The 21,941-nt window shown below is 54.2% G+C and overlaps 2 protein-coding genes across 2 annotated transcripts in view; both read left to right on the top strand.

The window, feature by feature from the left end:
• The window catches only part of FBLN5 (fibulin 5), a 69,602-nt gene extending 52,301 nt beyond the window's left edge, over positions 1–17,301 (top strand). Inside the window, exons 7-11 of the mRNA XM_072837809.1 lie at positions 881–1,000; positions 5,145–5,267; positions 6,177–6,303; positions 8,855–9,050; positions 16,337–17,301. Of these exons, the coding sequence (XP_072693910.1) occupies positions 881–1,000; positions 5,145–5,267; positions 6,177–6,303; positions 8,855–9,050; positions 16,337–16,498 (728 nt within the window). The 3' untranslated portion in view covers positions 16,499–17,301. The remainder of the gene's footprint in view (positions 1–880; positions 1,001–5,144; positions 5,268–6,176; positions 6,304–8,854; positions 9,051–16,336) is intronic.
• A 1,872-nt stretch (positions 17,302–19,173) lies between these two features.
• TC2N (tandem C2 domains, nuclear) overlaps positions 19,174–21,941 on the top strand; it is a 71,930-nt gene continuing 69,162 nt past the window's right edge. Inside the window, exon 1 of the mRNA XM_072837806.1 lies at positions 19,174–19,328. The gene's annotated coding sequence lies outside the window, so the exon portion shown is untranslated. The remainder of the gene's footprint in view (positions 19,329–21,941) is intronic.

Raw genomic sequence — 21,941 nt, 5'->3', positions numbered from 1 at the left:
GTAAGACAGGGCTGTGGTCCTTGGAAGGGTTTGACACATGTGAGATCCTTTGGTCCTAATGAATGACATTGTTAACGAGCCATTGTCTCAGCTCAGGCTGCTGTGATAAAATACCAGACTGGGTGGCTTACGCAACAGAAATTTATTTTCTCATAGTTCCTGAGGCTAGAATCCCAAGGGCAAGATGCTAGCACAGTCAGGCGCTTGTGGGGGCTCTGTCCCCGGCCCGCGGATGGCTGCCTTCTTACCATGTGCTCACATGGCTGAGGGAGCAAGCGTTAGCCCTCTGGTGTCCACTCTCATAAGGGCACAGTCCTATCGTCAGGGCCCCGCCTGTACGACCTCATTTAACCTTAATTACCTCCCAGGTGCCCATCTCCAAATATAATCATGTGGGGGTTAGGGCTTCAACATAGGAATTTTGGGGAGGGACGCAATTCAGTCTCTAGCAGTGATAGACTTGTAACTGGAAGGGTCATGGTTATTCGTTGACTTGAGACTTTGAGGTCAGCGGTGGTGAGGGAAGAGCCAGTCAGCAGGATAATGCAGCAGGTGATGAGAAAGAGCAAGTGTTGCCTGGAAACTCCTGTGGCTGAGCCTTGGAGCCTGGCCTTCCTAGGGGGAGTATGTGGCTACATGCATGCACATGGGTCTGATGTGTACACAGGCCTTCCAACCCTTCCAGCCTCTGAGCACAGAGGCCCTGGTCCTCCTGGGAACCCTCCGGGGTCTGCGCTCCGGATCTGGTGGGTCCTGGCTGAGATCCTTGGAGCCTGGGAATCTGGTCTCCTGGTGCCAGCAGATTTTGTGGCCGGTGCGTTTTCTGCTTCGTCTGTTTCTGTTGTGAGGATGGCCAGTGATGGGTTGTTGCTTTCCACAGACGTGAACGAGTGCGCCACTGAGAATCCCTGTGTGCAAACCTGCGTCAACACCTACGGCTCTTTCATCTGCCGCTGTGACCCAGGATATGAACTTGAGGACGATGGCGTTCACTGCAGTGGTAACAGGCTTTGGCGTTTGGTGACTTCATCTCTCCTAGGGGGGTGAGGGAGGCGAGGAGAATAAGCACGTCCTTTACAGGTGTTTCCTCTCCTCTCCCAGACGCATCCCCAGTTTGGGATATTTCCCAGGGCAGTGGGGTCATGACCACACCAAGCAGAGATGAGTCACTTCCTGGAAGATGGAGTAGGGCCCCCTCCCTTTATCACTTGGCCTTGAATGCAGAAGCCAACGGAGCTGCCTTTAGGGTCTGACGTGGGGTGAAGAGGGAAAGGAATCACCTGGGTTTGTGTACTGGTTTGAATTATCTGTCCCTACCCAGCGCTGACGAGTCCTGGGGTAGTGGAGATGGTACTCGCAGAGGGAAGTGGTGTCAGTATAGTAGGTCTCTCATGGGGGAGGGTGGGCGGGGCCCTGAATGAGTGAGATCATGTGTGTAAGTGAAAACGCTCCGTGAACCTCTGGACGTCTACGGATGCACACGGCCTAGCTCCAGGCCGGGCACACAGCGTGCACACGATCAGCGGTGCTCAAAGCAGCCATGACTGAATGTTGAATGCATGAATTCTTCATCATTTGTGAGAACATATTGTGGCTCTGTCAGCCTTTCATAAACCCCTTCCAAGACCAAGAAACTGTGGTTCTCTGCCAGCGCTGTCTTATGAATGCCATTCTGCTTTCCTTATGAAACCTGTAATGAGAACCTTGTAAGCTCCTACACGCCGTGGGAGTGGGGATGGCCTTTCACTCGCATGAATCCTGTAGCCTCCTGCGCGGAGCCACGGCCAGCTTGTTCTTTCTTCTATTCTTCCGGCTTCCCCTTCTTTTCTTTCTTTCTTTTTTTTTTTTTTGTTTTGTTTTGTTTTTCGTAAATACGGTTTTAAAGTCAACCCCGTTGCATCCACTTTTGGCCCTGTGAGCGATTGTGAGTTGGCACAGTCCAGATCAACGAGATGTCCCGCTGTATTCTTCAAAATAAGCGAACCCTACCCGAGGGCGTGAAAATCTGTCCTGCTGAATGGAAAGTTCCTTAATCCTGGTTTCACTGTGACGGGAACTGACCCGGGTCGTGAATGAGACTGGTCTGGTAGCTTCACCGAGGCCCGGGGTGCTGTGGGGACAGAGCTCTCTGAACAACCGAGCCCCCCTCCCCAGGGCCCAGGAGGCCGGAGCCCAAGCAGCAGTAGCAGAGAGCTTGAGGCGGATTAAATGTCTGCCCCAGAAACGAAAAACGTAGCTTCAGGCCTGAAAAGCTACTTTCCTCCTAGATTTCAGTTCCTCCCATGGCCCCCTAAGGACTAAGAGTGGGGAAAGGTTGGCGTTATGAGGGGGATTATTTGTTTCCCTGGGAGTCTGTACACATCCATGGGTGTTTACCGACCATCTGCGGGGGTGGTGCCAGAGGGTGATGGGAGACGGATGGAGCTGTTTCAAATCCCAGCTCCATTCAGTGCTTTCCTTGGCCAAGTCACTAGGGTGGCCATAAAGATGAGAAGAACTGGTGACCTGTGCTGTTCCATGTTAATTTACTTTCTCGGGCAGCCTGGTGGCTCAGCGGTTTAGCGCCACCTTCAGCCCAGGGCCTGACCCTAGAGACCCGGGATCGAGTCCCATGTCAGGCTCCCTGCGTGGAGCCTGCTTCTCCCTCTGCCCGTCTCTCTGCCTCTCTCTCTCCCTGTGTCCCTCATGAATAAATAAACAAAATCTTAAAAAGAAAAGAATTTACTTTCTCTGGGCAGAAGGGTAAGAGACTTCTGGCTACTCAGAGACTTTTACATCCCTGGTGGTTTGGGAAGGATTTTCACATGACTCATTTACCAGAAATGGTCCTCTTCTCCTCCATGACACCCACCTTCCACCTTCCTAAGACTTAGAGTGACCCCTGGCCACCAGAGGCTGTCGGGTTGGCCCAGGATAACAGTGCGACACAGGGACTTTGTTTTCTGCATATCCCCTTTCTCTGCTCCTCCTCTTTTGCAGGAACTGTAATTCTCAGTGCTACCGAGGCTAGTACGGCCCATCTACGCAGCACCAGCTCCTTTCTGGCTATATCCTCTTATCTCTCGGGGACTTGCTAAGCTAAGCTGATCCTGGGAACCATGGCAGGTTGTCACGTCAATGAGTAAAAGTGGCCTCAAGGGCGCTCCTGGCCAGAAGCCAGGCTTGTATTTGAGCTTTTTGGTGGAGACAAGAGCCAGGGCCCTGGTCAAGCCCTGGGGATTGCAGATCCCAGGATAAACCGAGTGGGCCTGGTGGGGCCCCTCTCTACCCAGCAGGAGGTGGAGGCAGGTGCTGCCTTCTCTGTCTGCCCTGGAGCAGCCCCCAACCTTAGAACTCCTCAAATCTGCTGATTTTAAGTCCCAAGCATGATTGCTGAGGGAGACATTACAGCATTGTGTTGACCAGTCATAGGATCTGGAAGCCGGCTGGCTGGCTGGCTTCAAATCCCAGCTTTCCTGCTTACTCGTTATCTGCAAACTTAGTCAAGTTACCTAACCTCTGCAGTCCTCAAGTTTTCCTCTATAAGATGTAGCTAGTAATAGCGCTTCCTTCATGGGGCTGAGGTGAGGATTAAACCAGATGCAACATGGGGCGCCTTGCGTCAGTGGAGCATGTGACCCTTGATCTGGGGGCTGTGAGTCTGAGTCCCATGTTGGGTGTAAAGGTACTTAAAAATAAATCTTTTAAAAAAAGATTCATGAGAGACACATGAGAGAGACACACACAGAGAGAGAGAGAGGCAGAGACACAGGCAGAGAGAAGCAGGCTCCATGCAGGGAGCCTGATGTGGGACTTGATGCCAGGACCCTGGGATCACATCCTGAGCCCAAGGCAGACGCTCAACTGCTGAACCACATAGGTGCCCCTTAAAAATAAAATCTTAAAAAAATAAAATAAGATGAGGCACGTGAAGCCCTCGGGAGCTACAGGTTTTGCCACCACTTGTGCGGGAGATGTGGATGGAATCTAGGAGCATAACAGAGATCCCAGAGGATACTCTCTGTTGAGGGGCTGAGCCTGGGCTGGGAGTCCTGCAGGGCCCCGGGGAGGGGGGGTGCAGGAGGGGAGCTGCTGGAAGCAGATCCTGCCTAGCTGAGCATGCTTTAACCTTTCACGTCAGCGTCCCGGGCCTGCTGGCTCCTAGGCCCTGCCCGGAGACCGCTGGGAGAGACGGCAAGGCGTTTCTCCTCCTCTGACAGGGGAGGCGTTAGGCACAGAACATTCGGGATCAGCCAGTGGGGGACAAGCTGCCTTGTTTGCACTGACACCCTCCCTGGGTGATTACAGCCTCCAGTGGTCTGGGAGGGAGGGAGCAATCCGAGGACATGTCACATGGGGGAACTGGTGAAAGCAAGTTTTCGGGAAACAATAAATGAATGTTTTCTTTGGCCCGCGTATCGAATGAGGCTCAAATGGGGGCTGTGTTGCCAAACTCTGTGTGTGAGGAGGAGCTGGCTCCCCCGAACCGCCCTCTGTGTCTGCTGCCACAGCCTCCGAGTTCAGTGGCTCCCGCTTCCCGTGGCCCCACGACCTGCTGGGGCAGGCGGGTCTGGCGGGGAGGATGCACTCACCCACCCCGTACCACTGCGGACTTTTCTCTCTCGAGATTTTTGGACACCGTGGACATTCCCTGACCTCCTGGATATGTCCCTCTTAGTTGCGATTTTTAGAAATAATATTATTTCTCAATTTTAGGGTGACTTGAGGGCCACTGGCACTAGTGAAGTGGCCCTTTCAGAGGACTGGGGTCAGGGGATGTTTCTTGGGGTCAGGGGAAGAGCTCTGCACCCAGAAAACTCCAGTGGAAGTGGAGGTCATATTTACCTGCTGGGCAGAATGAGTCGGTGATGAGTAGATAGTGTAGCTGAGCCAGAGAGAGTGTTGGAAATTCAGAGACAGGCTTCTGCTCCCTGTCGGGAAGAATATGCTAACAGTTAGAGCCGTCCACATGTCAGCAGGTGTCCTCGTGGGTCGTGAGCTCCCTGTCACCTTAATGTGCAAGAAGTAAACTGCCAACCTCGTAGCAACAGACATGCCACCATCTGTGTCAGGAGAGTGTGAGAGCTGAAGAGAAAACCAGTGACGCCCCCAGCCCCGGGTGGTCTGACAGACTATGAGCAGCAGGTGTGACTTGTCGCCCCCAGATATGGACGAGTGCAGCTTCTCTGAGTTCCTCTGCCAGCACGAGTGTGTGAATCAGCCCGGCACGTACTTCTGCTCCTGCCCCCCTGGCTACATTCTGCTGGAGGACAACCGAAGCTGCCAGGGTGAGGCCATCCAGAGGGTCCCAGCTGGGGTGGGGGTCACCCGGGAAGGAGGCAGGATGTGGGCAGGAGTGGGTTCCAGGGGCTCCAGGGCAGCAGGCTCTGGCCGGGATTCCTGGCTGCCCAATCCCATGACCCATTCTCTGGCCTCAGAAAGGACACGGCTACTTCTGCTTCTATGATGAACTCCACAGACATGGGTGGCACCCCAAAGGGCCGGTCCGGCCGCCCCAGGAAAGTGTCTATGACCCCTGGGAGGACCCCAATTAGCGTTTCTCTACTGATTCCGGGAGCACGGCCTCCAGGGGAACTCACACAACTGACCGCCGTGTCCCTTTAAGAGTCAGGACCCCAGGCTGGGAAAGGGTGCATCTCCTTCCGATGGCTGCTTGGGCAGATTCCTCAAGCCCCACGGCCCACCTGCTGGGCCAGTGCAGGGGCAGGTGGTGGCTGAGCCTTGACCCATTTCAGCTCCTTGAACCTTCCTTACCTGAACACCAAAGGCAAGAATTCCCCATGTCAGTGCTGGGCAATAGAAATGTACAACCAGTTACAAATAGGAGCCTTATGCGAATTTAAAAAAAAAATAGGTACCATTAATTTTAAGAATACATTTTATTTTATATATTATTTAATGCAGTATGTTTACCATATGTACTCGATACAAAAACTACTGATGAGATACTGCATTCTTTTTTCGTACTGAGCGGTGGAAACCTGTGCCTGTTTTCTACTGACGGCACATTTTAGTTGTTGGCGGCCACACCTCAAGGGCTCAGTAGCCACCTGTGGCCAGTAGCTATCGTACCAGGTGATGCGCGATTCTATAGTAAAGGCCCAGGCGACCCCCACAGTGCACACATCTCGGAAGGCGCTGTCCCGTTTTAGCCTCTCCTCTACCCTGCATTTCAGATATCAACGAGTGTGAGCACGGAAACCACACGTGCAACCTGCAGCAGACTTGCTACAATTTGCAGGGCGGCTTCAAGTGCATCGACCCCATCCGCTGCGAGGAGCCGTATCTTCGGATTAGCGACAAGTAAGTCCTGGGAGAAACAGGAGTGTGAGGAGGGCCAAGCTCCAGAGGCTGCCAGCACGGCGTGAAGGACAGCGGCCCTGCTGGGGAACCGCACTGCCCAGAGATTGCCGATTGCACACACCCACACCCAGGACATCTTCTGCCCTCCTGTCTTCCCGTCCACATGTTTACTACCCAGAGTGACACCCATTCTTTGCCATGGAGACGAAGGGATGAGCTGGACCCATGCATCACGTCTTGTAGGAGTGCAGCATCCCACGGCAGTTTTCAGCTTGCAGGGTGCCTCCTGCCCTGAACAAAAGCTGGCAAAGGAGGACAGGGCCCAGCAGGTGGGGGTCCATTGCAGACGGCTTTGCGTGTAGCTAAGAGCTGTGCTTCCAGCCGCCCTGGGCCCTTTGAGGCTGAGCTGAGTGTCGGGAGGCCCCCCACGCCAGCTTCCAGGGCTGGTTCTCCCTGGGATCCTGCAGGCCACCCTCGCCTGTGCCTGGGGAGTGGACCCAGTTCAACTCACAGCCCGCATGCCCCGCATGAGGTCCCCCGCATGCCACTGGAAGCTGCCTGCCTCTGGGACCTGTTCCCTCACACTCCAGCCACCCCCTTCCAGCTCATTTCCTTGCTCCTGGGTCCTGTCCTCCTGCCAACCTGCGCAGGGCTGACCCTCACCGCTGCCCACACTCTGGAGTGCCCAGCCCCCTGACTTGCATGCGCCCCTTTCTGCCGTGTGGAAGGCATTTCTCCCACCGCCACACAGATACATCCCAGATCTTGGCACCACTACCTCCCCCCGCCCCCACAGCTATTTGTGATCCTCCTCAGCTGCCAGTCATCACGCCCTCCTGCAAGCTTCTTCATTTAGGGAGCAATTCTTTCTATGGGACACCTGCCATTCTAAGGGGCCATTTGGGTACCAGGGACATTTTGACTTGGCTATTTTGATCAGCCTTGAAAAAAAACCACAACTTTAGTAATTATTTTTATACATTTCTTTATTAGATGTTTGTTGAGCTCCTATTACGGGGCAGACACTATGCCAGGTGCCATGGTTCTTGCTGTTATGTTAAGGGAGGAGAAAGACATTTGGCAAATTGTCCCATAAGAGAATACGTGATAATGGACTGGGATGGGTGCTAGAAGCAGGAGGAATGGGAATTTACGGAAGGAAAATGTCTAGACTCGGGAGTCTAACAGCCCCTCTGAGGCAATGACATTGGAGCTGGAATGGGAAGGTGAGTCCATGTGAACAGAGTAGAAGAACAGAGGGAACAGTATGTGCTAGGGTTACAAGGTGTTGGTGAGCTTGGTGTCTTCACGGGATGGAGGAGGTCCAGGGGCCTGCAGCCCTACTGAGCGAAGGGGCAGGGGTGGGAGGGAAATTCACAGAGGCCAGACCCCATTGGTCATATAGGCTAAGGTGGGTGTTTAATTTTTAGTCAAGTAGCAAGGGAAAGGGGTGACCACTGGAGACTCTTCAAGCAGGATGGAGACAGATCTGGTTTTTGTTTGATGATGGGCACTCTGGCTGCTATGTAGTGGCCTGAAGCGGGAGGGAGTTATTAGGCCACCCCAGAGGTCCAGGTGAGACGATGGTGGCCAGTGATTAAGGAGCTGAGGAAGGGCGCTTGGATTTGGATGATAGTCCGGAGATAGAACCAACCAGTGTTTGGAAGCTAGATGGGAAGCCTGAGGAGAGTGACAGGAACAAGACAAGACTGACTCCTAGTTGTGCCCATCAGAGCGTGTCCTGACAGACGTCCTCATCCCGTGGTAGCTCTGACCCCTGGGGGGTGTCTTAGGGGGAGGTGAGAGATGGGGTGCCGAGGGAGACATGCAGGGGTGTCCACAACAGGCAGCCCTTGGGAAGAGAATCGTGACATTGTATTACAACCATGCCGTGCTGGTGTTTCACATTAGCCACTTTGTAGTAAAGACATTTGTGTCCATGATTTACTTCTCCTCCTGGAAGATGGACTATTTGAGGTCAGGATCTCATTTATCACTACGATTCCAAAGCATCTCACATGGGTTCTAATACATAGCTAATTTAGAGAGTTCAGAGCTCTTGTGTACTGAACGCCAAGATGAGGTGATGCTCTACACAGAGCAGGCCACGTGCGTGGGGAGTGCGCAGGGACCGCCCAATTCCTGCCCATCTAATGTGCTTCCTCACTTCTAGAATTCCGTTGTGAGTACACATGTCTGGGGAAGTGAAGGGCTAGGTGGCCAGTGACGTGTCTTGCCCAGTAAATGTGCGACAAATGTAACACGCATTAGAGAAGGGCCAGTGTTCTGCGAACCAGACATCTGGGGTTTATGCCCTCATGGCAGGACTATCTGATTGGTCAGAATAGGCCATTCTCTGGGAAACAGGGAGTTTCAGCTACACTCTGGTGAGTTTTTAGAGGAGACCCAGGGGCAGAGAGGATCTACAGGTACAGCATGCGGAAGATAAAAGCAGGGTGGCTGGCTTTCCAGTGTCTTAGTGAGGAAGTAGGTATAAAGGAGCATCTGGAAAGGATTTGTCGCATTCTCACGCAATTTCCCTCCTCAACAGCCGCTGTATGTGTCCTGCTGAGAATCCTGGCTGCAGAGACCAGCCCTTCACCATCTTGTACCGGGATATGGATGTGGTGTCGGGACGCTCCGTTCCTGCTGACATCTTCCAAATGCAAGCCACGACCCGCTATCCTGGGGCTTATTACATTTTCCAGATCAAGTCTGGCAATGAGGGCCGAGAGTTCTACATGCGGGTAAGAGGGGATGGTTACCATCTTCCACCATCCTTGTGTTGTTAGCCTGCCACATGCTTCTAGAAACAGGTAGGAGAGCAGCTGAGAGGGGCAGGTGTGAGGAGAGGAAAGGAGAGTAGGGGGCAGTGAAGACCTCAAGGTTCTGATTCCTGTTACCTTCTGGGCAGCTCTATGAAAACTGCTTCTCCTGGGTGAGCCTCTGGGTCCTCATTGCACAATGAGAAGTTAGGCTGAGATGCAATCTTCTGCCTGGAGGAGACGCTCCCATATCTGGTTGTCCATCCACTCCTTTGACAAATACTTACCACCTGCTCTGCGCTTCCAGCAACTGAAAATGGGGTAGCGGAGGAACCATCCCCCAGATCCCCGCCCTCGTGCGCTTACGTTGCAGGAAATGTCATGGTGTCCTCACAGAGGTGGGCGCCATCTGTGGCGTCCCAGAGTCACCATCCTGGCTCTCTCCTTTGCAATGAAGTAAAATGAAATGAAACCAAACATTAGGTTACTTCCATGGCACCAGCCGTGTTTCAAGCACTTGGTGGTCACCTGGGGCAGTGTGTTAGCTCAGGTGAGGAGCATGCCTGTTGTTGAAGAAGGTTCAATGGGATAGCCCTGACTGTGTCAGGAAAAGATTTTAGGACACGTGTCCCCCAACATATTTGCTTCTTTGTTAATTCCTGTGCTGCTGTGCTCTTGAGCTTCACCTCTGGCAGTGCTGGGGTGGACGCACCTCTTTGGAGACCCTCTGTTTAGAACGATGCTTTTCATGTTTCGGTGGGAATTCGGGCACTGGCCCGGCAAGTGGATTCTGGAGCTTCCTGTCCAGAGAGTCTCTTCCAGATGATGGTGGTTGAGGCCTACCATGTCAGCGTCCTGTGGTCACTGTGACAAATCACCACAACATGGTGGCCTAAGACGACAGACGTTTATTTTCGCATGGTCCTGGAAGCCGAAACCCTGAAGTTGCATTCACGGAGCTGAAAGCAAAGCTCCCAGAGCCACAGCCCCTCTGGAGCTCTAGGGGAGAAGCCCCGCCTTGCATCCTGCAGCTCACCACCGGCAGCCAGCATGTCCCCACCTGTGGCCCTATCGCTTTAGCCCCTGCGACTTCCGTCACAGTGCCTTGGCTTCTTCGTGCATCATGTCCCCCTTCTCCGTCCAGCTCACGTAGGATTGGATTCAGGGCCTGCCCAGATAATCCAGGATAATCTCCCCATGCCAAGAGTCTTAATTTAGTCACAGGCTAAGATCCCGTTTCCTTTAAGGGAATATTTACGGGTTGAGGGGATTAGGGCCTGGCATCTCCAGGGGCCCTTCTTCAGCCAGGAATCCGCATCTCTGCACATGCAGCGTGCGGCCCCTGGGGGCGCTGTGGCGGGGTGGGGGGAGCTCTGGCCCATGGAAGCTCTCCCACTTGGAAGGGGTTCCGCCTGCCCCAGGGCCTGGGAGAGGACCACCAGACCACCACCTCCCTCCCTCCTGGCGGAATCTTCCCATCCTTGCCTCAGGGGCTGGGACGGTCTAAAACCAGGGAAACCTCAGAAGCAGTGGTTGGAACAGATTCGCAAAGGTCCCCGGGGCTAGTCCCCTGGTGCCTGCAGCCTCACTGAGATGCTTTTGGCAAGACCCTCCTAGGACCAGGTCCCAGGTGATAACATGGTCTAGGAGCCAGAGGCCTTGGGAGAAGAGGGACCGAGCTGAAGGTAGAGGAGCTTCTGCAGGATGAGGACGGAGCTGCATTTGTGTCTGTGCTTTCTGTGCTGTCCTGCAGAAACCTGCATCCTGGGAGCTGCTCTGGTCCTGCGGCCTTTGGGAGCATAAGCACCCAACCCCCCATCCCCGCATCCTCTAGTTCAGCCTCTCGCATTTGTACAGACACAGAGGGTCCCCACCACAGGGCACAAAGATGCCCCTTTTGGGGATTTAAAATACCACCAGTGATACCTCTTGCCTCGCATTTTTTCCCCCTGAGCAGAAAAGAAGATCGTCAGAAGGTGAGCTTGCCTGGGCAGGATTTCAGTCGCTAGAGCACCACCTGCTAGGATCCCTCCAGCCCCACGCGGTCCCCGTGTGGCTGCCTGAATGGGGTCCCCAGTGGCAGTGGGGGAAGCCGACTGTCCTGCAGGCGGAGTGGACAGGAGGGAGGAGCCTTCCCGGAAGCTTCCCCTAAGGACTTAGATGTCAGGGACCCTCAGGGACCTTTGAGACTCACAGCACTGAGCTGTAAGCTGGTGCCCTCTGCGACACTGACTAGGGCCCGCGTTCTTCAGTATTTATTCAGAAGAGGCTGTCGGGCCTCTGAGGCTGAAGGAACTCAGCGAGGGTTTGCGCCCCAGAAGAGAGAACAGGCACCGTGAGGGGCCCTGTGCAGCCCCGGACTCAGGGGCAGGGAGACGGAGAATGTGCCTGGGAGTGGGCCTTCCACCCTCAGTGGAGCCAGGCTGACCTCTTCCCTTGCTTTCCAGCGCTCACCAGCTGTGCGGCCTCAGGCACATCACCTAACCTCCCTGGGCCCCAATTTCCACATCGGTAGAGTGTGGATCATAGTATTTACTTTGGGATTAGATGGGATCAGCTACTTAGCCCAGGGCCTGGGACACAGAGCGACTGCTTCCATCCCACGGGCAGCGTTAGGCGAAGCTAAAACCCTCAGCGTCACTAACCCCCTCACATTGCGGCTCCAGACCTGTGCACTCCTGGGTGCTGTGAGGTTACCCCCGTAGGGCTGACAGGCATTCCGAGCTGCTGTGGAGTTGTCTCCTCCCACATCCAGCCCAGCTGCTTTCAGCAGAAACTTTACCCCTCTGCCTCTTGTGCAGTGTAGCTTCTCCCCTTCCCTGACCAGGGGTGAGGATTCTGAGCCAGCTTCCCCTCCCCCCACTGTTCACTGTGCTGCCTCTGGCTCCTCCTCCAGGACCCGGGGGTGCAGCTGCTGGGCGGGAGCATTAGGGGGGACCCAATTCTCACTAGATTGTTGCCTTTGTAAGCAGGCGTCAGTGCTGTGTCTGCGTCACGGGGATGCTTTGTGGGTTCTTTGGAAGTTCCCCTGAAGATGTTGCACTGGCCATTCCCTGGCGTGGGCATCAGGGCCCCTCCATGGGGCCATTGGTCACCCCGAAGCACCCTCACCATCCTCTGGCGCTCTGTCCTGCACACACCTCCCAGGGGCGGGGAGGAGGAGGTGGCGCCTCGACAGGGCAGGTGCCCCAACAGGCCACTCCCAGCGCCCTTCCCCTTGCTGTGGTTCTAGGTGGTGGGGGTGCCCTGTGTAGGCTTCTCCAGGACAGTTGGGACTGTTGTCTGCACTCCTAATGCCAGGGGAACCACAGCCCTGGATGGTTCCCATGACCCCCATCTGGCTTGAGTTGGGGGCTGGGAAGGGTGCTTAATGCAGCCTGGTGGTGAGGGGGCCCAGAGAGACAGAGCTGGCCGGGGCAGGGGGGGGGCCTCCCTGCAGGTGGTGGGTAACAGCTGCAGGAGCCCCTGAGCAGCGGGGCGCAGCCAGCATCACGCCCAGTGCCATCTCTACGTCCCTACGTCACTCCCTTTATTCTTCCAACCATCCTGTGGCCGGGGCCTGATGTGTCTGCGTGACTGTCCCAATGTCCAGATGTGGGCCTGAAGCACAGAGAGACAGAGGCTGTGTCCGTGGTCTCAGAGCAAGGACACACTAGAGCAGGACTTGAATCCCGCAGGCTCATCTCCAAATCTATACCTACTCTGACATTTCTCCTTAGGATGTGCAGTATTTTCACCTGCTCTTCTAGCTTTGAGATTCGGCAGAAATTGAGATGACTTTAACATCCAGTAACGGTAGAAAGTGTTCAATAACCAGTTCAAGTGTTCAGTAACTAGTCTTAGTTATTTTACATTGATAGCATTGATTCTTTTTTTAAGATTTTATTTATTTAGTAGAGGAAGACAGAGCAGGTGTAAGCAGGGGAGGGATGCAGCGAGAGGGGGAGAGAGAATGTGAAGCAGACTCCACTCCCAGCATGGAGCCCAACGTGGGGCTCGCTCTCATGACCCCGAGATCATACCTGGGCCGAAACCAAGAGCTGGGTGCTCAACCCACTGAGCGCCCAGGCGCCCCTGAGAGCGCTGCTGCTGCGGCTGCCATCAGGAGACCGTGAGCTCTGGGCCCTGGGTGTTGGCAGAACTGGACGGAGCATGGCGTGTAGGTGGGGCTTGCTGGCCCTCAGGCCTTCCCACTGAGATGCACCAGTTGCCTTACAAGCACACAGCACATGGACCACATACACCCACCTGGACGCCCGGGCTCATGTGCATGCAAACACACACCCCTTCCACAAGCACCGTGGGCAGCCCATCTCACCCAGAGCCCCAGACAGGGGACTGGGGACTGGGGGCCTTGGCCAGGTGACTCAGGGACACAAGTTGGGCCAGGAGGAGGAGCACGGTCACAGGTTCAGACTGTGCCAAAGCACGTTTACTCCATGACACCTGGACCAGGGGGCAGGTCCCGGGGAATGGCCCCGCTTGCTGAGGTCAGACAGTGCCGCCGGGCAGCTGGCTCTGGAAAAGGCCTGATGATGCTGAGAAGCAAGCCAGGAAGACGCACATGGGGGGCAGCTGGCAACCTCTGCCATGGCCCACGGGACTTGTGCCTTCTCTTGTCACATGCGTGGATTCAGCAGCGTGAACTGTGCAGCTTTGAGCCAGGCACTGAGAGTCCAGGAACAAACAGGATGTGGCCTGGGGGAAACCACACGGGGTGGGGGGAGGACAAATGGCCAGGCAAACATGGACAATGTCAAGTGGTGGTTCTTACCTGGAGCCGCGGCAGAGGAGGGTCAGGAGATTGAGATGTACGGAGACCGTATCAGAGACTGTGGTGGCCAGAGCAGAACAGGGTGTGGGCTTCAGACACTGCCACCTAGTGTGGTGATCTATGTACACTGTAGGGCCATAAGGATTAAATAAGGGATGTGCCCAAGGTCAAAGCCGAACGCCAGGGCTCCTAACCCCTCCCCAGTCATCATGACCGTTTTGCACCAGTGACCATGAAGCCAACCAATGAGCAGGGGCTCTGGGGAGGCCTCTTTTCCTTGATGCCCTTGGTTGTGCCCCAAAAGCCTAGTGAGTCGTGGAGGCAGCTGTCCTCAGCCTTCCTGACAGGTGCTCGAGGGCTCCCGTGTGCTTGTGGCCCTGGCAGGCATCAGACCTGCTGATCCCTTAGGGTCACTTCCCAATAGAGAGGCAAGAACCCTCTTATTCTCTGGAGACCTTTACCAGGCAAGCCCAAGGGAGCACCTTGGAGGTTCCCAGTTGCTCTGTTCCCCTCCCGGACCTCAGCCTCCCTCCCAAGGGCTGCCCGTGCTCAAGGTCCTCAACCCTTGGCCTTTGTTCATGCAAACAGCACAAGCTGCCAAGGTATTTGTCTATGTAAATGCTGTGGGCATTTCCCTCTGTGGCTGTCTCTTCTGAAGTGCTGGCCCTGTGCCCCGAGAAAGTTTTGCAAGAGTCCACAAGGAAGTCTGCACGATCCTCTGCGCAAGGAGACGCCAACTGTGCTGATGCTGATGGGAACAGAGGGAGCAGATGCCAAGAGGAAGTTTCAGTGACGTCAGGCTGATGATAGCCTGTGGACAGGGGAGGTCTCGGTTCCTGTCTGCCCCGCCCTTGCCATACTTGAGGCAGCTCTTGGGGATGGTAGAGCTTCATGGGGAGCCCTCCTTTTGTGGAGACAGATGAAACACTTGGTGTGGCTTTAAACAAGCCAACCATCTCGATTTTGCAGACCTGTTGCTTTCAGTTTCTGGGCACAGTGTTGGGCTCTGCAACCTCTCCTGTTCTCTCACGCCGTTCCCTCCCCAGGAGCCTGCCATCCGGCCCTGCACGGACCATGGGCGTCTCTCCCTAAGGGCTGTGCTAAGGAGAAGCAGCGAGGCACGCAGCAGCCTCTTGTGATAGTTGGGGTGTGGTGGGAAAGGCCTGGTGTCTGGGCTCGGGCAGCACCTCTGCCCCTGCTGGTCAAGCACTAGGCCTTGGTTTGCTTATTTAGCAAACAGGGAAACAATGAGACATGGCTGTGGGATGGCAGTCCTCATCCCCAGATGGGGTCCTGGGCTCTTAGAGCAGCACTTCCCACTGTTGATACTGTTGATGTGCCCGTGAATCAAGTGGGGAGGAGTCCTGCTACAGAGTCTGGCTCGGTTCTCAGGTGTCAGGTGGGGCCTGGGATCCTGCATTTCTCACCGGCTCCATGCTGGTGCCAATGGTACTGGTCTGGGGACCACACCTTGAGTTAACCAGGCCTTTCGGGGCTTTTTATAAGGATGAAATACATGCAGGGCTCAAGCAGGCCTCACAGGTGGCAGGGCCTCAGTGGATGTCTGCCCTTTTGCTCGGGCTTCTCAGAAGTTTTAGAGACCGATTCAGCAGAGGAGAGACGCTCACAGGAAATCATTAGGGCCTCAGCATTGGGGTCACAGAGGGGTGAGGCTGGAGGGGCGAGAGGCTGCCTTGTGGGAGCTCTGGCAGGGACTACATGTCAGAGGCCCCAGAAGGTCGATCAACATCCACTCGGGTGGGTAAACTTGGAACGAGTCCCTGGAATTGTTGGTTTAGGAAATGAGTGTCCTGGGTGCATCGGAGGCCGGGTCGGCTACACTCCCTCATTTTAGAGACGAGGCCCTGAGATGTGAAGGGACAGCCCTCTGCCGTGAGTTCCGTCAGTTACTCGCTGTTTCCTTCAGGATAATACTCGCTGAGCACTCACTGTGTGACGGGCCCGGGCTGAGTTCCAGGGCTGCAGTGGCAAAAACCCTGACCCCAGCGCTTGTCCTACAGAGCTCGCAGTCTGGGAGGGACTAGACATCAGACCTAGACCAGTCCCTGTGGACGGCGATGCACGATGACAAGTGCTTCCCACCCCAGGCAGACTCGGTGCAGTGGTGGGGGGGTCACCAGGTGACCCGGACTAGGTCGGGGGATGCAGAGAAGGCTTCTCCAAGGAGGTGACCTTGCAAGTGAGCCCTGAGGGTTTAGCAGGACCGAGCCCGCTGGGATGTGGGCAAAGTCCGGGGAAGAGAGTGACTCCACAGGGATGCAGCTGGGCTGCAGTGCTGTCGGGGGCGGCAGGGGGGTGGGGGCGATTGGGGCTGCAGGGGCCCCTGCTCTGGGGATGGCACGAGAAGCCCCACACCCCCGATAACAGCTGCCCCCCCTTCTTTGCTGTTGCTCAGTGGCATCTGGGCTGCAGCTCATGTGCCCCTGGCGCCGGCCAGGCCTTCTCTAACCAGTGTGCTCGCCTCTGTCCACAGCAAACGGGTCCCATCAGTGCCACCCTGGTGATGACACGCCCCATCAAGGGGCCCCGGGACATACAGCTGGACTTGGAGATGATCACTGTCAACACCGTCATCAACTTCAGAGGCAGCTCTGTGATCCGACTGCGGATATACGTGTCGCAGTACCCGTTCTGAGCCGCGGGCTAGGGGCCCTGACACTGCCTCTCACCAGCACCAAGGGGACAGGAGAACGGGAGGAACGAGGGGGAGAGTGGAGTGAGGTGGAGGTGCCGCTTCTCTTGCTGGCGGCCCCCAAGGAGACGGCCCTGTGTCCTGACCCTGCCTGTGGCGTGGCGGCCCCGTCACTCCAAGGGCCATGCTTCCCCCACTCCTTACAACACAGTTATTGGAAAGTATTATCGGCACCTGACCTGAGATCCACGGTGATTTTTCAAGGTCTTCAGTTTATTTTCATATTTTCGAAGGAAATAGGTGAGGTTCGCGGGGGTCTGGGTCCTCGTTCAGAAGACTGTGAACAGCTTCCTGCCACCTCCTGTCGCCTTCCTGCTTGTCTCTGGCTCGTTGCTGCCTTGCCGGGTCCCCCCGAACCCCGGGACGTGGGCCGTAGCTAGTTTGCTTCTTGTCCGTGCAGAGGAGGATGGCAAGAAACCCCAGCGGGATCTAAGGGCTTTTATAGAGTCTATTTCAAAACCACATGTGGTATTTTCAGCCAGAAAAGAAGTTGTTGTTTTCTTTAAGTTTGTGTAACTGTTTAATCCTTTCTTGTGCATTTTGAGTATTTTTTAAAGAAATTAAATGATAGAATTCCTTAAAAAGGCCTTAAGACACATGTTATGTTCTAACTTCCCAAACCCAGTCTCCTCTCCTGTTTAGCCCAATGTTCTCTTCGAGGATCCCTTAACCATGCTTTCTTTAGAATTTTTACCCAACTGGGTTGGAAGGCAGAGGTCTCTAAACAGATTAAATATTTGAAGAGATCTTGTGTTTGGCTCGTTTTGACTCATCGTGGATGGTCTGGCATTCGGGGTTGGTTGGTTGGTTCTGGTTCTTTTAGAACCTGTTCATTGTGCGTCGGTGTGGAAACTCCCGGGAGAGTGGGATGGGCCCTTGATGGGGGTTGGGGAGGTGGGGGCGCGGGCAGGGCAAGGGGAGCTGCCAGCTTCAACCTGAATCCTACTTCATTCAGTTAGAAAACCAGGAACCATCCCTCTGTCATGTAGATTATTTCCAGGTGCCCTCCCAGGACGCCCAGGTCATGCTGTTACTTTTAAATCAGTGGTCCTCAGTCCTGACTGCATAGCAATGCAACTTGTGGCGCTTTTAAGAAAAACAAACAATAACACCTGATTTCTTGGGCTCTGACCCCCAGACATCCTGATTTAGTTCGTCTTTGATAGAGCCCAGGCCTTGCGACTTTTTCTTTTCTTTTCTTTTCTTTTTTTTTTAAGATTTTATTTATTCATGAGAGATCCAAAGAGAGGCAGGTACACCGGCAGAGGGAGAAGCAGGCTCCATGCAGGGAGCCCAGTGTGGGACTCCATCCTTCGCCCTGAGCCCAAGGCAGACACTCAACCGCTGAGCCCCCAGGCGCCCCCCATCGGGCATTTTCCAGGGATGTTACAACCCCATCAACGGTAAATAGCTCCAGAGGCCTGGCATAGCTCAGGAGAGTCAGGACGGTTTCCTGCAGACTTGGTGGCCTTTGCCTCTCTCGGCTCAGTGGGGCGCACAGCAAGGAGCAAGGGGATGGCCCTGAGCCGGGGCACCCCTGGCGTGGGAGGTGGAGGGGTCAGGAAGAGGTGTGGAGCCTGGAATGCAGCCGGGTGCTAGGAGCGGGGCGCCAGGCAGCTCTGAATTACCGCCCTCGGCTCAGCACAGCCACGGGGAAAGGTTTCCTTGGACGTCAGAAGGAGACTGAAGGCCGGCGGCATCTTGGTGACTGAGGACCCACTGGTTTCAGAGGTGCCACATTTGGAACCAGACCTGCTTCTCTCTGGGGCTCACCTTTTACTTGTCCACGTCAAAACGTGGCTTCCTGCTTCTAAAAAAATAATAATAATAAGCAAGAGAGGCTCCTAAAAGCAGGCTGCAGGGGCTCCTTGAACCTCAGAGGTTCTTCCCAAACGTCCCAAATAGACGATGAGTTCGGTGTAAATGGATCAGAAGCATGTGGGATCAATTTACCTTAAAACACGCTGGGGCCTAAAAATTAAGGGGAAAACATCCTGGGGCAACATTGTGTATCAACGCCAAACCCAAAACATTCCGGAAAGAGTTAGAGAGGCTCCCAGATCCTGAAAGCTGTTGGCTCCCCCCACCGCTGGGGAAATCTGCTCGTAAGGTTGTAAGGTCGGGGATGAGCTTGCTCTGAGTCACAGCATTGCGCTTCCCTGGCGTCCCATGGGCGGCTGCTCCTGGGGGTTCGGTCCCGGGCCCCCACCCTGAGCCCTTGAGGACAGGCTCCCCGTCAGTCATCCGGCTATGCTGAGCCCGTCACAGGAGCCTGCTTGGGCCGCGTCATCAGGCCTGAAGAATGAAGCCCCCTGTGGCAGGCGGGGCGCTGCGTAAAGAGGAAGCACACCTGCACACGTCCCTGGGTTCCCCGCACATCTGGGCTCTCCAGGCATGAAAACTGCCATTCAGCTGCTCTAATTCTAAAGCCTTGTGATTCCTTGAAACGTACTGAGGGGATGACAGCCAGTATTTCCATTAAACTGCAACCTCAGTTCCACGGTGGTTTGCCAATCGTAACATTTTCTAACTGGCACAGGATCCACCCACCTGTTGCCGCTCAGGCCCGGGAACGTCCTTGAAATTTTCTTAGGCAACCGTCTTGGCCCTGGGGGTGTTATTGTTCCAGACGGCGAAAACACTGAAGGAAGTCTGGTTACTTCATTTTCAGCGGCACAGACGTTGTTTTTGCGGCCGCTTGTTTATTGCGGTGCGTGCACGTTCTTCAGCGGGTGAGCCATGAGGGTCCCCAGAGAGGCGACCCGGCAAAGCAGTGAGTATTCTCGACTCCCCTCTCGACACACGGAATCCTGTTTGCAGAAAGGTTTCTTCCTTGGGGGGCGGAGAACATGCTTTGGGGGAGCAAGCGCCCACCCGGCTTTGGTTCAGCCGTTTGGTTCAGAGAGATGAACAGACGGTCCACGGATAAGATAGTTTCCTGAGGGACTGTGCTGCCCACGAGACGCAACGGGAGTGCAGTGTGACCGGTGCCTGTGAGCAGGTGAACAAGGTGATGAAATCGGTTAGATGTGTCTATTCTACGCGACAAAAATTCTTACGAACATCTATAGATACATATTTGAAATGTCCTGTAATACGCCTCTGCTTACAATCATTACACACCTTGAAAGAAAACAAAATCAATGTCAGGTGAAAATTTTCTTGTACTTTGAAAACACTTTTTTTTTTTTTAACGGATGGATTGACTCAGAGCGTCAGTAGGGGGAGGGGCAGAGGGAGAGCAAGAAAGAGAAGCCCCGGCAGACGTGGCGCTGAGTGTGGAGCCCTGCATGGGGCCCGATCTCACGACCCTGAGACTATGACCTTAGCTGACGTTGAGTCTGGCTCTCAACCCACTGAGCTCCCCGGGTGCCCCAGATATACTTTGTACCTTGACATGCAATGATTTCTTTTTCTAGAAAAAGAAAAAAAAAAGCAAACATTTGTTAAAGCTCTTCATTATTTTGGAACTGGCTGATGCTCATCAACCACAAATACACCAATTTTTTTCTTATTGGTATTTTGTTCTCGAATTTCTTACTGCCTGTATTTAACAAATGGCTGATATCTTCATTAGAATCCTTGCATCTTGAAAGAGGAAAGAAAACCACGAAACCTAGAGGCTTCAGGACAAAGGGAACATGTAGATGCAGGATTTATCCCCTTGGTAGCTCTTGGGTTGACAGTGCCAGTTAGAGTCTTTGACTCGCTGATGCCTCCTCACTAAGAATCTTTGCCTGCAGCCATCAGCGAAACAAATCATAGGCATGAGAAAACTGGTTTCAACTCCGGAAGTATTTACCAAAGTGCCATCTTTGGTGTCTTCTCACCAAGGGGAGTTACATGGTCACAGGCAGCATTAACAGCATTCCTTCCTCCCTTCCCTCCCAATAACGTAAGATGAAGGTAGCGCTAAGACATAGGTTGATGGCAAACGTCGAGGGCATTATGACACCAATGTATAAAGGTTAATTAATCAGTGAATTGTGACTGATGTAGGGCCAGAGAGTCATTGTATAGCCTGATGTCATGTAAAAGCAGTTTTTATTTGGGGAGGATTGTTTTGGTTTCAACCTCATCTTTTCTCTAATTCCTGCTGCCCACCCTCCTGCGGAAGGCACATGATATGGAAACCAGGCTCATATAACAAGATTGTGACTCTACTTTGAAACAGGTGCCTTGAGTTCTTCTGTATCTTAGGGTACAAACCATGTGTGATTTATCTGTCAAGAGGAGCATGGATTGCTGTTCTACTTGTGAAATATAACGTCCCCTGCTCTTTAAAATTTTACCGAAAGAGCCAATCATGGATGTGACGCCAGGCCATGGCCTTTGCACAGAACTTAGCCCTTCGTGGTAACCTGTTGTCTTATGGTTTGGTTTGGTTTCTGTCTGGTTCTGCACTGAAAAATACCCCATGGAGATTTGCACCCCACCCCTGGCATTTCCACGCAGCATTTTGCCCATCTTTCGGAACAGCAGACCCACGCACAGTCAGGTAACGCTGCTGGATTTTTATGTGCAAAGGCACTATTGACTTCATAATCTCCTTCTTCCCGTAAAATCATGGCTGGTCCAGAGGATCTCTTCAGCCCAGAATTGATGCAGAGGTGGGGACAGCTAGATCCCCCTGCTTCTTGCTTTTTCTCTGTTGGGACTTTGGAATGCATTTTCTTCTCGGGATCCTCTGTACCGTTTTTAAAAAATTCCACGACCCCATTTTTCATCATAAAAGCCAAGACATTTCGCAAGTGGGTGGTGAAAAGCTCCCAGGTAGCCTGCGAGGATTGGAGGACAAGAAGGCACACCTAAAAGGAGTGGGCGGCCCCATTGGAGCAACATCTCCAGAGGGGGCTGGGTTCCTTCCTGCTGACACCAAGCCAGGGCTCCGCAGACACTCGGGGGCCACACCCTGCTCTGCTGCCCGTCCCTCCAGCTGCACCTGCTGCACCTGCGTCTTGGGGACTGCGTCCAGCCTCATTCTTAATTTTCACCAGGTTTCACTCAGCTCGCCAGCAACCTGCTGAAGGCTGAGGTGGGAAGGAAGGGGAGGAGCGTGCACTTGGGGCAGGTTGGCTGGTTCCTCCTTGGGAGGTTGAACTCCACGTCCTTGCAGAGCTTCTCAGTTGAGGTCGTGGGCTTAGGGGAGGAGTTCTTTGCCTCTCTCCCTTCTCTTCCCATTTCTTCCTAGTCCTGTCTTCTTCACCTCCACCCCCACCATCAGATCTCCATCCCAAAGTCAGAGGGAGGCAGTCAGGGTGGAGTCCCATCCAGGAGAGCACAGTGGCAGCCTAGGGGCAAAGTCCGGCTCTTTCAGCCCCTCTTGTGTCCTCTTCACAGCCACAGAATTTCTCCCCAGTTCAGAACATTCCTACCTGAATAGAGC

Source organism: Canis lupus, chromosome 9 (assembly GCF_048164855.1).
Source record: "Canis lupus baileyi chromosome 9, mCanLup2.hap1, whole genome shotgun sequence".
Lineage (NCBI taxonomy): Eukaryota > Metazoa > Chordata > Mammalia > Carnivora > Canidae > Canis > Canis lupus.
The sequence above is the reverse complement of the archived record's forward strand: the minus strand, read 5'-3'. Positions and strand labels throughout refer to the sequence as shown.